Here is a 16,731-nt window from a genome sequence, read left to right on the forward strand (position 1 = left end):
CATCTAGCCCACTTTTAGCTAGTTTGTTAATCAGAATGTCATGGGCACTTTGTCAAAAGCTTTGCTGAAGTCAAGATATATTATGTCCACAGCATTCTCACAGTCCACAAGGGAGGTTACAAAAAATGAGATCAGATTAGTTTGACAGGATTTGTTCTTGACAAATTTATGCTAGCTTCTAGTAACTACTGCATTGTTTTCAAGGTGCTTACAGATTGACTTCTTTATAATCTGTTCCAAAATTTTCCCAGGGATGGATGTTGGACTGACTGGTCTGTAGTTCCCAGGTTCCTCCTTTTTGCCCTTTTTGAAGATAGGGACAGTTAGCCCTCCTCTAGTCATCCAACACCTCACCCGTCTTCCATAATATCTCCGCAACTGGAAAGCTGTTATAATGGGAAGGTGCCTGCAATTTGTTTTCACATATTGTGATTAAGCTATCTCGTAGATCATTTTGAATAAAAAGATGTTAAATAAATATTTATTAATAAACAATGTCAGTATACACAAAGGTTACCTGGACTATTAAAGATTAAGCTGAAAGTCAAATGTCAGTTGCCATTGGTTGTTCATTATTCAGTTTTGAATATATTGAATTGGATTCCAGATGTGAACTTCTGTCCATGGAAAGGATGCTCCTATCCCACATTAATAGAAGGGGAAGTTGATTTTCATCAATCCCCTCCCCGCCCCCCGAGCAGCCCCCTGTGCTCACAAAAATCTTCTCTGGAGGGTTGGGCTCTCTGAAACAGTGTGGGAGGTGGCATGGGAGGTTACAGGGAGAGTGGGAACTGGAAAAAAAACTTTCCCCCTCCCATTAGCGGGAGCCTTCACTGGATCAAAGGACCTTTAGGGTCCTATGCAGATTTAGGGGGTAAAAAAGTCCTACAAATCCCAGCATGTTGGTTGTTGTAGGACTTTTCTCTCTCTCTAAACATACATAGGTTTGTACCTTTAGACACCTTTTGGTCTAACCCATAAATAATTGGATATAATAAATATTGTCAGATGTCTACTATCAACACCATGTATCAGATAATGACTATTTGGCAGATATTTGATACCAGTGTTAGCAGATTATTTCCCCTCCCCCCAGGGTTCACAGGGTTAAATTCATCTCAGCTCTGCTGCATGGCCCACTTTTATGCTTAGTTCTTCTCTAGTCAGTCTTGTCAATCCAGTCCAATAGGATGTCAAGCTCCCCAAGGGCTTTCAGTGCTGCAGAGTGAGAGTCCATCTGAAAAGGGAACAGGGAAAAGGGGTCAGCTTTCCAAACCACCAGGATGGAGAACAAATGCTCCTTCCTACAGTGCCTCCAGCACTGGACGGAAAGATGCAATAGAACATACTATAAGTTACCTTTAGGTTTTCCTTAATGGGGCAAATAGCAGCTTCTGTGGCAGGGAGCGATTTACTTCAGAAAACAATGCAAGGGGAAACGTATAAATCCCCCCCCCCCCCCGAGCCATGCTCCTTGTCCAAATTGCCCTTTGGCAACCCTGCTTTTGCTTTTGGAGAGAGAGAGAGAGAGGAGATACAGGGCATAGCTAGACAAGGGGGGTGGAGGGGGATGATCTTGCAATTTTATGATCGCAAGATCATCCCCCTCATCTACATGTGGCGTGCAACATCCCAGGAGGAAGAGGACATTGCACCCGCCATTTTGGATTTTTTTTTAACTCAAGATGAGTGCTCGAGCGCTCCTTCACAAAAGTATTAAAAACAAAACAAAACAAAAAACATCTCCTGCTCCCCCCACCCCACCCTTGATGCCCAGGTCCCAGGTCCTTGTGATTACTTGTGAGGAGCTGGGACAAAACCACAATGGCGGGCCACACGTCCCGCGGTCTCAGGATCATCCCGAGACCATGGGAAAAATTGGAATTAAAGGGTAGGGCAATATCCTGGGACAAGGGCTCCCAGGATGCCCTGTGCATCATGTGGATGCACAGGGACGATCCCTGGGATATCGCCCCATCTAGACATGCCCACAATTACAGACCACCAACATCTCATTTAGTTTTATTCTTCATTGTTTTCTTAAAATCTTAAAGCAGAGGACTGTGTAATTTTGAGTAGGGATGTGCTCCGCTCCGATTAGAAGCGGAGAATCAGAAGCGAATTGGCCTGCTCCGCCTTGCCCAGAGGCGGAGTAGAAGCGGACCAGGGACCCGTAGAAGCACAGCGAAGAGAAGCGCCCATAGGTGGAGCGCTTCTCTTTTCGCGGACCGATCCGATCGCCATTTTGAAAAATTTCGCCCATAGGATTGCATTGCGGAAAAGAATAGGGGATAACTGTGTTGTTTTTTAAGCTATCTTTCTGAAACTTCTTGTGCTTAGAGAGTCGTGGCTGGGGGTCATTTTGAGCCTACTCTCAGCTCTCTGCGTGCTGCGGTTCGCTTGCTAGAATTTTTGGAAAAATCGGGTAAAACAGTGGGAAAATATCTTTTTCGAAGGGCTGAGGGGCAGAGTCAACTCCCGGTCATGATCACATGATCCCAAAGTTGGAGGAGGGGATAGGCAAAATGGGTAACTTGGGATTCTGGGAACTTCTCTTTCTTAGTCTGAACGGACTTTTCCCAGTGTTTTTTAAAACAGTAGCCCCACCAAATGCACAAACACAACCTGAAATCATATACTAAGCCAATAATAAGAGATAGAAAACACAGCACTGCTACCCACCCTAACTTTGGGGAACAACTGAATAGATGTGGTGCAAGGGGATGAGCTCCCCTAGGGCATGTGGATGTGCCCAGTGCACTCTCCTGTCCTTGGAGGGTCATCAGAGCCCTCCAAAGGTAAATCACTGGAGAGAATGCCTATCATGAGTTGAAGTGATCGTTTGCTTCTTAAAGACTGGTACCTAGACAGGACCAGTCAAATTGGCAGATGATTCCCCCTCCCCTTGGGCACGTCCACTCCCCTCTTACTGGTAAAAGACAGATGTAGCCTTTTAAAAAAAATTCTTGTTGTTGTTTATTCAGCAACAATGCTGCTTTTAATTCCACCCCTCCTTTGTTTATTTATTTATTTATTTATTCCATTTTATATGCATTACTGGCTTTGAAACTATGGCTCACTTCCTTGTGCCCCCAGAAATGTCTGCTGCCTGCCTGCCTTCCCTCCCTCCTCCCCTGCCCACCTCGCAGGGATGGATTTTGTGTGTCTTGCTTTGACTCAGGGGAGAAGTCCTTCCTGTGCTGAAGTTCCAAATCAATTTTTCAAGTGTGGAAGAAGATTCATATTTAGGTTTATCTCTACTCCCCAATTCATGGCATGTTGGGATTTCCTTTGAAATGGGCCCATTGAGCTGTCTGCAGATACTGGGGTATCCGACTTTCATAAATTCCCCAAAAATCCGGGGATGATGGGATTGGCTTGAAACTTCGCATCCATGTGGACACATGGGTAAGCTGTCATGGGACCGAAGGTGAGGTTTCTGACATGCAAATTGACGTAGTTGTAAAATGGGACTTGATTTGGGGTGAGTTAAAAGGTTAGAGCCCCGCCAAAAATCAGGGGATGATGGGATTGCCTTGAGTCTTGGCATGCATGTGTATCCCTGGATAAGCTATCATGGTGCTGAGTTTGAGGTTTCTAACGTGCAAATTGATGGAGCTATGGAAAGGGGTGTGAATGGGGTGCCTGATTTTCAAAAAATTCCCCCAAAATCAGGGGATGATGGGATTGGCTTGAAACTTGGCGTGCTTGTGTATACCTCCATGAGGTGTCATGGTGCCAAACTTGAGGTTTCTAACTTTAACAGAAAAAAAGTTGTATACTTTTTTAGCTTTCAATGCAAGCCTATGGGGGGGGGGGAAATGGAGCTCCGATCCGGATCCGGAGCTCCTCAGTGGAGCGGAGCGGACATAGGCGGAGCGGGGGTGGAGCGAAGTGGCCCGATCTGCAAATTGCGGATCTGGAAGAGAAGCGGAGCGGGGGGTCCGTGCACACCCCTAATTTTGAGTCTCCAGCTACTCATTTCTTGCTTGTAGCCACTGATCTAGAGCTATTATATTTATGATTAATGAACAAAATTTATCTGCACAGGTTGCAGTAGAGTTTGGTTTTAAACAGCAAAGTCCTTAAGGAATGTTACACAGCTGTCAGACACATTATGCCTGCCCACCCCATTGTAATGAAGCCATGGCCAATTTTGCCCCTAGGCAATGCTTTAGCCCTTTGAATTGTGCCCTCCTTGCAGGAGGGCCCACCACCACCACCAGGAGCAGAGCAGGTGTTCTTGAGAGTCCCATGAGCTGCTCTCACTCTGTTGCATTCGCCACAGTGAGAAAGCAACTGGCAGGGCTCTCTGGAGTACTGGTCCACCTTCCCGGCATACGTCCCCCACTCACCCAAAGTCATAACTTGAACTTCTCCCTCAAACTTCTCCCTCAGGCTGTATTGACTGCAAAACTATGTGTCTCCAACATTGCTATCTTTTTGACAGCAGGTTAAAACTGTCCCTTTCTCTCAGGCATTTGGCAACATACAATGAGCTGAAATTCTTGGATCATCTTGGCTGATGGTTTAACGAATTGTTTTAGATTTATGTTGTTTGTGGTTTTATGTAAATGCTTTTCTTTTTATCTTTTGCATGGTGTGTTTTTAATGGTTTTTAATTTTTGTAAACTGCCTGGAGAGCTTCAGCTATAGGGTGGTATAAAAATGTAATAGCTGAAATGAAATGAAATGTGCTGGTCAGGGAAATCAGCCACCTAGTAGCTGAAGATGGTACTATGGGTATCAAACATAGGGACATATTAAATTAATTAAAATTAATTAATACATTTTGAAATGAAATAAACCTGGAGGTGCACACCCTTACTGTCCCCTAAATCTACGTGCCAAATTTTAGATGTCTAGGTTTTACAGTGTTAGAGCTATGGTGGTGACACACACACACATACACACACACCTTTAATACAGAAGGAGAAAAGTGTAGAACAAGCTCTGCAAGTACCAAACCCCAACAACCATTTTAAAATATCTACAGTCAAGAAGGAGAAAACCATCCTGCAATGTTAAAATCAACCAAAAGAGCATAAGAGAGATGCAGGATCAGACCAAGGGTCCATCTAGTCCAGCATTCTATTCACACAGTGGCCAACCAGCTGTTGACCAGAGAACCACAAGCAGGACATGGTTCAACATCACCCTCTCACCCATGTTCCCCAACAACTAGGATTTAATCTTGAATGGTGTCACCAACAACCTAGTAGGAGATGTAAATGCTGTTGAAGCAATAACAGAAGCTCAGTTAAAATGTATTCCACAGTTTAGGAAAGGTAGTAACAAGTCCAAGAGGTCACTGGCATGGTTAACAAGCAGTGCCAAGGAAGCAATGATAGAAAAGAGGGCTTCCTTCAGAAAATGGAAGTCTTGTCCATGTGAAGAGAATAAAAGGGAGCACGAGTTTGCACAAAGGCAATGCAAGCAGATAATAAAAGATGCAAAAAATAATAATGAAGCTAGAAATACAAAGGCGAACAATAAAGGATTCTTTAAATATACCAGAAGAAGGAAACTAGCTAGGGAAGCAGGTAGACCACTGGATGACAATGGAGTTAAAGGAGTACTGAAGGAGGAGAGGGGAAACTGCAGAGAAGCTGAATGAATTCTTCACATTGGTTTTCAATGCAGAAGATATAGGACAGATATCTGTGCCAGAACTGAGTTTTCAGGAAGGGGGTCTGAGGAACTGAGGCAAATAGTGGTGACAAGAGATGAAGTTCTCAACCTTATTGACAAATTGAAAGCAAATAAATTATCGGGCTTGGATGGTATCCATCCTAGAGTTCTCAAAGAACTCAAATATGAAAGTGCTGATCTTCTAACCCAAATATGGAACGTGTCCCTAAGCTCCACCTCTGTACTGGAAGATGGCCAATGTATCACTAATTTTTAAAAAGAGACGCAGGGGACCTGGGAAATTACAGGCTGGTTACTTAATGATTGTTCCAGGTAAATTGGTTGAAAGCATTATTAAAGACAAAATTAGTAAGGATATAGTCTGTCAAGTCCTGCTGAAAAAGAATCAACATGGCTTCCACAAAGTCCTGACTCACTAATCTTTTAGAGTTCTTTGAGAGTGTCAATAAATATACAGACAAGGGTGATGCAGTCAACAATGTTTATTTAGACCTCACCAAAGACTCTGGAGTAGACTTAGCTGTCATGGAATAAGAGCAGAGGACCTGGTTAAAGAACAGAAAGCAAAGAGTAGGAATAAATGGTAAATTCTCCCAATGTAGGGAAGTAAACAGTGGGATTTGTATTGGAACCAATTCTTTTCAACTTGTTCATAAATTATCTGGAATTGGGAGTGAGCGGTAAAGTGGTGAAGTTTGCAGATCACACCAGCTGTGAGGAGCTCCAAAAGGATCTCTCCAAGCTGGGGGAGTGGGTTCAAAGTAAGCAAGTGTAAAGTGATGCATGTTGGGACAAAAAAACACCCAACTTCAAGTATGACCTGATGGGATCTGAAGATGATGATAATAATAATAATAATAATAATAATAATAATAATAATAATAATAATAATTTATTTCTTATCCACCTCTCCATTCTGATTGAGGCAGGGAACAACAGTAAATATAAAATACATAAAACTGAATTAAAATATAATATACATTGTTAAAACATCCTAAAATCATTTTAAAAATACCCTAAAATTACACTGGATAGTACTGCTGGAAGATATCAGTCTTAATAGCTTTCTTAAATGCTGATAGACTGTTAAGTTGATGAGTCTCCTCTGGCAGGCCATTCTTGGTTACTGACCAAGAAAGAGATCTTGGGGTTCAATAAAAATGCCAACCCAGTGTACGGCCATTGTAAAGAAGGCAAACTCCATGTCAGGCATTATTAGAAAAGGAATTGAGAATGAAACTGCTACTATCATATTGCCATTATACAAATCTATAGTGCAACCTCCTTAGAACACTGGCTACAGTTCTGGTCACCACACTTAAAAAAAAGATATTGTTGGAAAAAGTGCAGAGTATCTCCCCTACGACGGAAGGTTACAACAGCTGGGATTGTTTAGCTTGGAAAAAAGAGAGTAAGGGGAGACATGATAGAGGCGTGCAAAATTATGCATGATGTGGAAAATGTGGATAGGGAGAAATTCTTCTCCCTCTCCCATAATACTAGAACTCAGGTCATCTGATGACGCTGATTGGTGGGAGATTCAAGACAGATAAAAAGAAGTACTTCTTCACACAGCACATAATTAAACTATGGCATTTGCTACCACAAGAAATGGTGATGGCCACTAGGGGTGTGCACTCCAAACTGAAAATCCTGGGGTTGAACAGACCTTCAATAGGCCTCCAAAATCGCAGTGCAGTTAGGGGGCAGTTTTAAAACAGCCAGAAAACCGCGGTGCAGTTAGAAGATCATTCAGAGCCCCAAATGGATCTGTAGGTCTGAAGATTTTTTAGGAGACATGAGGGTGCGTTTCATGTTGATGGATGGCTAACTGAACACACTTCCGTATTAGGAAGATGCCAAGGGGTGAAGGGGGGGTAGGTTTGAGATTGACATCTGAGGCTAACTAATAGCAACAGTCTCCTCTCCCTCCCCCTCCAATCACAGTGCTTAGGGGAGGGATTGCAAATGATATACCCCATTTGTCCTCACCCTGGAACTCATTCAGTTGCTAGTTTGTGGAGCGTTAGGAAGAGAGAGTGAGAGCTCCATCACACCAGCATTACAGTCTGCTGTCACGGTGCATTGTATGCAAAGGACTCAGATGACACCAACCATGTCCTGCTGTGATTGTGGTTGTGGTTGTTCCCTACCCTCTTAGCGAGTTTTTTTGCGCCTGGAAAGTCTGGTTCTTCCAATAATGCAAAAGCACACTGCTCAAACTTCAATATGTATTTTCATCCATTGTTTTCAATCCAATGTTCTGTGGTCATGTTTTCAAGGGACGGTATTGCTGACAAAAGTGTGTTCAAGGGGCAGTATTGATGACGAAAGAGGGGGCGTGCCTTTTCTCCAGTGGTTTGATCATGCGAAGCTGTGCATCTTCAAGTTCATAAACTACAGGTCTGCTGGTTCCCTTATTCAAAAGTAAATCCCATTTACTTGGGATTTCAACTGCTAAAATCACATGCAGGCTTACCTTTGAGAAAACCTCATTGAACAGAGAGAGTCTTACTTCTGAGTAAACACATATTCCAGTTCTAGAGAGCCACAGAGGGCTTGTGTGTGTATGTGTGTGTGACAGATGGAGCGTGTATGAGAGGTGCACAGTGCAAGGCAGGGAGAGGAAGGGGTCAGCACCTCTGAGAGAGCTACAAGTTTCTCTTGTAGGTTACTTCCTCTTCCCTCCCCTCCAAAGGAACTCCCTGGAGAGCTAGTCTTTGGGGGCTTGGGAGTGCATGGCAAGAGGACCCTGCAACACCTCCTCAGTTCCCGCTCCAAAGCATCAATGGCAGGAGTGAGAGGAACCGAGTTTGCCTAGTGCCCTTTCCAGAAGGCTTGGTCACCAGCTGTCTCCACAGTTGGCTGAGGATACCAATCCCAGGAGGTATCCTGGGCTGCAGTGGCAGCTTCTTTCTTATTCCAGGTTGGGGGCCCCCTCTGTTTTGCATCAAGGGGAGGAAGAGAGGCAACTCTGAGTTGAGAGAGAGAGAGAGAGAGAGAGAGAGGTAATGTAATGTAATGTAATGTAATGTAATGTAATGTCTCTCTGCTTTTCTTTCCCCCCCAATTGTCTTTGCCCTGGAACTTATTCATTTCTTGTGGAGCATTAGGACTTAGGACTTAGGAGGAGGAGGAGGAGAAGGAGGAGGAGGGAGAAGGAGAGAGGGAGGGAGAGAGAGAGAGAGAGATTCTGATTGATGGATTTGATTTGTAGCCTCTCTCTGTCTGATTTTATTTGGTGTTTGTGCTAGACTGCTAGTTCTTCAATTCCAATCCCCAGTTTGGAATTGAAGAACAAGCAAGTTATGCTAGTAACACCCCACACTCCCCGTGTGTGTGTGTGTGTGTGTGTGTGTGTGTGTGTGTGTGTGTGTGTTCTTGTTTAATCCTATTACTCCCTCTTAGAAATTTAAAAAGAAATCCAAAAAAATCCCTTATCCTTAAATCAGAGTCTGTCTGTTTTTATTCTTACATATATAATCTTTTTTTGAGTTCTGTGTTGTGTTTTCTTCAGTTTTCTGCATTAATAAAGTTTTCCCCATCTAATTCCATCATGAAGCATGGAATGGGTGCTGCTTCTGTCTCTGGCTGTCTTGGGAGAGGGACAGGGACAGGTGTTTCTAGTCCCCCCCCCCAAAAAAAAACATTAGGTACAGTCTTTTCTCTGCTGTCCCTACTGCTGCTGCTGGTGGTGGTCCTTCTGAGGGGCAGGAGAAGAAGAAGGCTGATCTCTATTTTTGTAAACTGAAGATAGAGAGCTGAGCAGCAGCAAAGTAAAGGAGAAAAGCTCCCTCCATAAATGCACAGGGGTGAATTAACACAGAATCAGAGTGTGTGTGTGTGCACGCGCGCACGTTTATGAGCAAAGGAATGGGGAAAAATTGAAAAATCAGGAAATGAAGGGATCTGCTTCAAACATGGCATGCCTAATGCCCTTAGGAGCTATCATTGTGCCAAGTTTCATCTCTTTATCTTTAATAATGACAGTGTTTGGTTTTTTTTTTTAAATAATAATTTTGAAACATCAAACTTAAAAAAATTCCTTCAAATCAAGGGATAAAGGGATATGCTTCAAAGAAGGCACTCCTAAAGCCCTAGTTAAGAGCTATCACCATTCCAAGTATCATCTGTTTATCTTTAAAAATGATGAAAATGTGCATTTTTTGTTAATTCCCATTGACAATAATAGCACAGTTCTCTGAAAACAGAGTGGTTTTCCCACAAGTAATCCGATGGTGCAGAGAGATTGACCTCCTCTGAAAATTGGGGCAGGGAATCGACTCATCAGACCACTGCTCCAAATTTCAGGGCAGAGGAGATCCATTCTGCACACCCTTAATGGCCACCAATTTGGGTGGCTTTAAAAGAGGGCTGGATAAATTCTGAAAGAAGTCTATCAATGGCTACTAGTCCTGATAGTTATGTGCTACCTCCATTATCAGAAGCAGTAATCCTATATACACCAGGTGTTGGGAAACATGGGAAGGAGGGTGCTTTTGCATTGTGTCTTGCTTGTGGGTCTCCGGATTGTGAATAGAGTGCTGGACTAGATGAATCTGGTCACTCTTGGTCTGATCCAGCATAGTATTTGCATAAATACAGGGGAGATGGGGAAAACAAAATGGTGGCCACCAACCTAATTGCAGTTGTTGGAACTAAATGTTCCAGGGTGGGTAGAAAGCAGGGAAGTATTAGCACAGTGGCCCAGTTGGAACATGGGGGTTTAGCAGGGACCCAGTGATATTCAGTGCTGATGCTAAGCCTGAATGCATGGCATATTATCTACCTAATCAGTTGATAATATGCTTTCATGCACTTTTTCCATTCTCTCTCTCTCTCTCTCCAAATTATTTAGATAACTGAGGGGAAACAGTCTTTGATTTCCCCACCCCCACCCCCCAAGGTGTTGTTTGGCTTGCTTTCATGGGTGGGACAGCCCTGGCTGATAATGTACAGATTAGTGCCAGTCAAAATACTCGTCTCTCAGCCACAGACTGACAGATGAGAGGAGCTATGTTTTTTTCTTTGAATAAATTGAGTCATGAAGTCTGTAGGAAATAATGTTCTGTTATAAGAACTGATTTCATAGGGCTTGTCTGCATGAAGGGTTTGCCCCAGGGTGGCTTTGCAGTAGTAGCAAGTCATCTACATGATGCAGCTGCCATTGCAAAGCCATCTGGGGCCAACCCCCGGAAACTCCATTCCAAAAAAGTCAGGCACTTACCCTGACTTTTCTGGCAGCGGAGCCCATAGCACCCCCTGATCGGTCGCCATGGGCAGCCCGTGCCTGTAAAAGTAAAAAAAAAAAAGCGCCAAACAGAGGGGGGCGGAGAGGAACAGGGCCACCTGCCCCCGTTCAAAAAAATTATTATCTGTATCTCTGCAGCTGCGCAGATACAGATAATTAAAATAAAAAGAAATGGAGGGAATGGGCAGCCAGAAGGAGTAGAGGTGGTTTGTCCAGAGTCCCTGCCCGCCTCGTGTCCTCCTCTGGCTGCCTTGTTCCTTCACCCCCATTGTTTTTTTATTATCTGTATCTCTGCAGCTGCGGAGATACAGATAATAAAAAAATGGGGGAGGAACAGCCCCATTCCTCTCTTCCCCCCTCTTTTTTTTTTTTTTTTTTTACTTTTAAGGAGCAGGAAAGTTCACACTTGCCTTCCTTCCCATGTAGATGCTGGTGAAGGAATGCAAGTGCAGGAGCAAGGCGCCTCACAGCGCCGAAGTGCCACCGTAAAGACGGGGGCATGGAGTAGCATAAATAAATGGGTTCCAGATCTTTTTAATTACACTTTTTAATTCAATTTAATCTTCTGCAACCCTCTCAATTGATGTCCTGCATTTGCAGTAGCTAAATTACAAAGTGAAAAGAAAAATTACCTGCCGAAACTGATTCAGGATTTGTTCATGTCTATGATTGGCTTCGTTCCAACAGGGGCATGTTGTGACAGTGTCCTACAGAGAAATAATGTCTTGTTAATGATGTTCAGGCATATTTCTTTGAGTTACCCCAGAAAAGCTGAAGCAGGAGCACAGGAGTGCTGAAGTGTACACACCAAGCAAACACTGGATTACAAAATTGCCCGATTTGGGGTAAGTGGGTGAATTTGGAATGGGGATACTTGCACTCTACCCATGTAAGCAGACAAAATGCAGTAACACCAACTTAATTTAAGTCTGGAAGAACGGGTATGCAGAAACAGTTTATGTTCAATTTACAATCATTTCTCCTAGTTGTTTATTACCATCCTCTCATTAAATTATTCTGGAGTGCTGTACATAACTGATTGGCTGACATGTGCCATATAAGGAAGAGCTGGTAATGCTGATGCGAACAAACACGAAAGAATGACATTCTAAACAGTCTGAATGCCAAATGCACAAGAAACAGGTATCAAGTCCCATTGAATGGGATGTATGTCTGACTAGACATGCGTAGGAATGCACTGTAGGTAGGGTGACCATATGGAAAGGGGGACAGGTCTCCTGTATCTTTAACAGTTGCATAATATAGGGAATTTCATCAGGTGTCATTTGTATGCATGCAGCACCTGGTGAAATTCCCTCTTCATCCCAACAGTTAAAGCTGCAGGAGCTATACTAGAATGACCAGATACAAAAGAGGGCAGGGCTCCTGCAGCTTTAACTGTTGGGATGAAGATTGGAATTTCACCAGCTGTTGCATGCATATCAATGACACCTGCTGAAATTTCCCTTTCAATACAACTGTTAAAGATACAGGAGCCTTGTCCTCCTTTCCATATGGTCACCCGAGCTGTAGGAGATTAATCCAACTCTGCAAGCAACAAGCATTGATGACACCTCATGATCCAGAAACAAAGTAACTCTCAGCGTACACATTACTTTGATATTGTGTACAGCAGCTACTATAACTTTGCCCAGTGTTTCTGCAAGATTGCCCATTACTACAACTCACACAAAGAGTCAGTTCCTTCTTGATGCTAAGGAAGTTGTTGGCAATGCGGCTGACCGTCCTTTGATGAATGTTGCTTTCTTCCCTGCATTGATTGAAGACATGCATCAGGTAGAATTTCAGCAAGTAATGAAAGAAGCAACACTTGTCTTCAGACTAAAACAAGTTAGAATAAGACATCGTGTTAGAATTATATTTATTACAGTGGTAATATTACTGAACTTTACAGTCCATGCCCCAAAGATACCTTGTTGGCATTTCTCAATTATTTTGATTTTCTCAGTTATCAAATATGAGTTACCTGCTGAAATTTCGCAGTATGTCACCTCTCAAATACTGTCAAATGCTACCACTGAATGTCAAATAGTAAATTCCACTTTGTGTCAGCTTGCAACTACTGTCAAACATGACCTGTCAATTATCAAATAATCCAATAGCAAGAAACCATGGAGGTTTATTTTTGCAAATATTTTAATAGAGAATTTATTTATTTATTTATTTATTTATTTAAACATTTGTACCCCGCCCTATATCACTAGGATCTCAGGACAGCATGCAGATAAAATTATACAGCAATTTAAAACAATAAATATAGACAGCTAAAAACAAATTAAACCATTAATCAAGCTAAAACCAGTATAATTAACATTCAATAACAAAATTGACAGGAAGCAAATTCTCTTTGTAGCATGATTCAAAAACAAAATTGACAAAGGGCAAATTTAGGAAGTACTTCTTTTTTGGTCTGATCCAAATTACAGTTCAGATATTCTTAACTGTGGTTATAGAATTATTGCAAACTTTGGTACTAGTCTAAAAAGAGAGAATAATTTGTTACGAGAACCCATATGTGTGTGCATAGCCAGAAGACCATATGTTGCCAACTAGGGTTATGCGCAGTACCCACGATTCACCCCGAGGCTGTTTCAGAGCCCCCAATTCAACTCAGGGTGTTTTGGGTGTTGTCTGCTGGGAGAAAAGCTGAGCAGGAGCCATTGGACTCCTGACTCCCTGCTCCCTCCCTGGCCCCCAAAACCCAGAGCCTCTGCTGCCAGGTCTTACCTGTTCACCTGTCGCTCCTGCTACCACATCACTGCTGCTGTCGCCTCTATTTTTACTCTAGAGTAGGTTCAGCCACCTCTACATAGGGTCTTAAACCTTTCCCCCACTTTAATCCAGATCTCCCTCTCCCCATGCCTGCCATTTCAAATGGAAAACAAAGATCCATTTGCTTTATGCATCACTATAACTATGAGGTAGGGTGACCAACTGTCAGGATTTCCCCAGATTTGTCCTGGTTTTTTTATCTGTCATTGGTGTCAGGGGGGATTTTTTTGTAATTTTCTGTTATTTCCTGGAATGACACTTTTCCCTTTAAGGCTGCCATTAGCATGGTGGGAGGGAATGATGCACTTTCTGGAGGTGCGTCATTCACCTCCACTGGTCCAATTGGGGCCTTAAATGCCCCAGTTGAAGCAGTGGGGGGCACGAATGACATGCTTTATCCTCTTCTGCTCCAATCAGGACCTTTAAGGTGGTGGGGAGGGGGGAATGATGAGTTTTCCAGAGGTCTTGGAAAGCCGCTTACCAACCGCCCAACTGGGTGTCCTCTTTTTTGGTTTCCCAAATATGGTCACCCTACTATGAGGAGGGCTAACTCTGAAGAGTATCCAGAAGCTTCAATTGGTACAAAAAGCGAGGCTGCTCACCATATTAGGATTATATTATATCTGTCCTGAAAGACCTGCACTGGTTGCCAATTACTTTCCTTTCAAGACATTGGTCTTAACTTTTAAAGTCCTAAATGGCTCAAGACCTAGCTGTATAAGGGACTGCCTGTCTCATTATGAACCTTCCCAGGTACTGAGGCCACCATTACTCACAGAGGTCTGTTTGGAATGCACTCCCTCAAGAAATACAATTGGCTCTCAGTCACTTGGCCTTCAGAAAGTGTATAAAGATGCATCTTTTAACTTGGCCTTTACAAATATGTAGTTTTATTTATTTTTAATGTTTCGAATGTTCTTGTTTTTATTGTTGTAGGATTTTGCTGTTTTAAATTGTTGAACACCACCTTGCTGGCTTTTTAGCAGTTAGGGCAGTATATACATGTTAATAATAAAATAAATAAATAAATAAATTTTGCATTAGAAATTGCAGACATGGTTTGATGTTCTGAATTGAACTCATAGTAGAGAAAGGAAAGCATTAAAGCTCCCCTAACCTCCCCACTCCTCCATGTTTGGGCCCCATCCTGAATCACCCCCTGCACCTATGCTAGTGTAAAAAGGAAAAGAAGATGAAGGTGCTACAACTTTAAACTAATGTCTGCTTTGCCCCTGAAGGATGGCCTCATCCCATATGTTTTTACCACTCACTGGAAACCATAGTTTACAATATTCTTCTGAGCCCCATTGTATGGCTACCTCATAAAGAGATTAGTTGACGGAAATGTGCAACAGCACTCTGATTGTGGAATTTCCTCCCTCAGTTTCCAGTGTGTGGAAAAAAACATTTTATTCTGTTCAGCTTTTAATTTTGTTTGTTTGTTTTGTTTTTACTATGTGGTTGATAGTAATTTCTGCTCTCCTGGGGCTTTAAAAATAGCTTTGTATTTAATTTAATTTAATTTCTTCTGTACAATGTTTTAATGTTCTGTTCTATTTTGTACACTGACTTGGGGGCAGAAGGAAATTTATAAATTCTTTAGCACAATAAATTAAAAAAAGAAATGCTTACACAGATGTGGCATAAATATGGTATCACTAAATAAAAGGTAGACACATCCTGAATGAAGAAGGATTTACAGTATGGTCTTATGCATGCCTAGGCTGAGGTAAGTCCCACTGAGTTCAATGGGACTTACTCCCAGTAAGTATGTAGGATTGCAGTGTCAAATTATAGAGGTTCAGAAAGAGGTTTTCCTTTCTACAGTTACACATTTAGTTGGAATATGAAACTTTCTCTGCCAAATAAGAAAGAAAGAACAAATCCTGATTGCATAACATCAACAAATGGGCACATCAGTAAAGCATATTATTGTGGCTTCAATTGCACTGCATGTTTCTTCCAAAATGCAAATTCAGAATGAGATAAAGTGGGCACTTTCTTAAGCAAACAATCAGGATAAGACATGAATTCCCAAGTACAAAGGGTTAGTTTGGAAATCTGAAATGTTTGCCACATTACATGTGCGCCCATGCACACACACACACACACACACACACACCCAATCTTAATTTCCCCCAGTTTAATCAACAATTGGCACAGGAGAGATACCTTGGTATTTTGAAGAGAATATGATCTCTGTAAGAATCGGATGCTAGTGTACTGGTCCTGAGACTGCTGAGAAGAAGAAGAAAAACCCAAATGGTTCAGATATACAAATGAAAATCTCAAGTTTTGTCTCCATAAGTCAGCTTTCGCTATTAAACTCAATACAATTTGAAATACATTTTGGAGATGTAAGGTCAGAAGCCTTTCCAATCCCATCTCCCTCTTCAAATTACTCACTGTCATTTCCTTGATATGTCCAAAGCCCTTCTGTATTTCATATATATCCACAGTGACTATGCAGTGACCAAACTGGAGCTTTTTGAGGCTGCTGGTAGGGATCAAATATAGCAGAAAGGCTGTGTACGGAAGAAAAGGGAAGCAGCCACCCTCCATTTCCCCACTTAGTAGAAAGCATCCACTATCCAGCCAGGAGAGTTATTAATGGGAATGAAAAAAACTGGGAGACAGCCCCACCTTGCACAGGAAGATGCTGGTTTTGCAATAGGACTGCAAGATACTTGTTTTGTTTGTTTGTTTGTTTGTTTATTACACTTATATACCGCCCCCATAGCCAGAGCTCTCTGGGAGGTTTACAGAAATTCTAAAATTGAGATAAAAACAAGTATACAAAATTTATTTATTTTTTAAAACACAGAACATACACACATAAAGCATTCAAAGCCGTTAAAAAGCAAACAAAACCTATACATGTGGGTGATTAAGATGTGCTGCCATATGCCTGGGCAAAGAGGAAAGTCTTAACCTGGCGCCGGAAAGATAGCAGCATTGGCGCCAGGTGACCCTTGTCAGGGAGATCATTCCATAGTCTGGGGGCCACCACCGAAAAGGCCCTGTCCCTCGTTGCC

General features: G+C 42.4%; 1 protein-coding gene across 1 annotated transcript; it reads right to left on the reverse strand.

Annotated features, from left to right (window-relative positions):
- Positions 1-924: 924 nt before the first annotated feature.
- On the reverse strand, positions 925-15,903 carry LOC134394184 (interleukin-20-like). The gene is made up of 4 exons (XM_063119414.1): positions 15,869-15,903; positions 12,593-12,745; positions 11,536-11,610; positions 925-1,237 (listed from the first exon to the last, which is right to left on the reverse strand). The coding sequence occupies exons 2-4, from the start codon at positions 12,695-12,697 to the stop codon at positions 1,160-1,162; spliced, it is 258 nt and encodes an 85-aa protein (XP_062975484.1). The 5' UTR covers positions 12,698-12,745; positions 15,869-15,903; the 3' UTR covers positions 925-1,159.
- Positions 15,904-16,731: the final 828 nt, after the last annotated feature.

The sequence above is a fragment of the Elgaria multicarinata genome, chromosome 1 (genome assembly GCF_023053635.1).
Source record: "Elgaria multicarinata webbii isolate HBS135686 ecotype San Diego chromosome 1, rElgMul1.1.pri, whole genome shotgun sequence".
Lineage (NCBI taxonomy): Eukaryota > Metazoa > Chordata > Lepidosauria > Squamata > Anguidae > Elgaria > Elgaria multicarinata.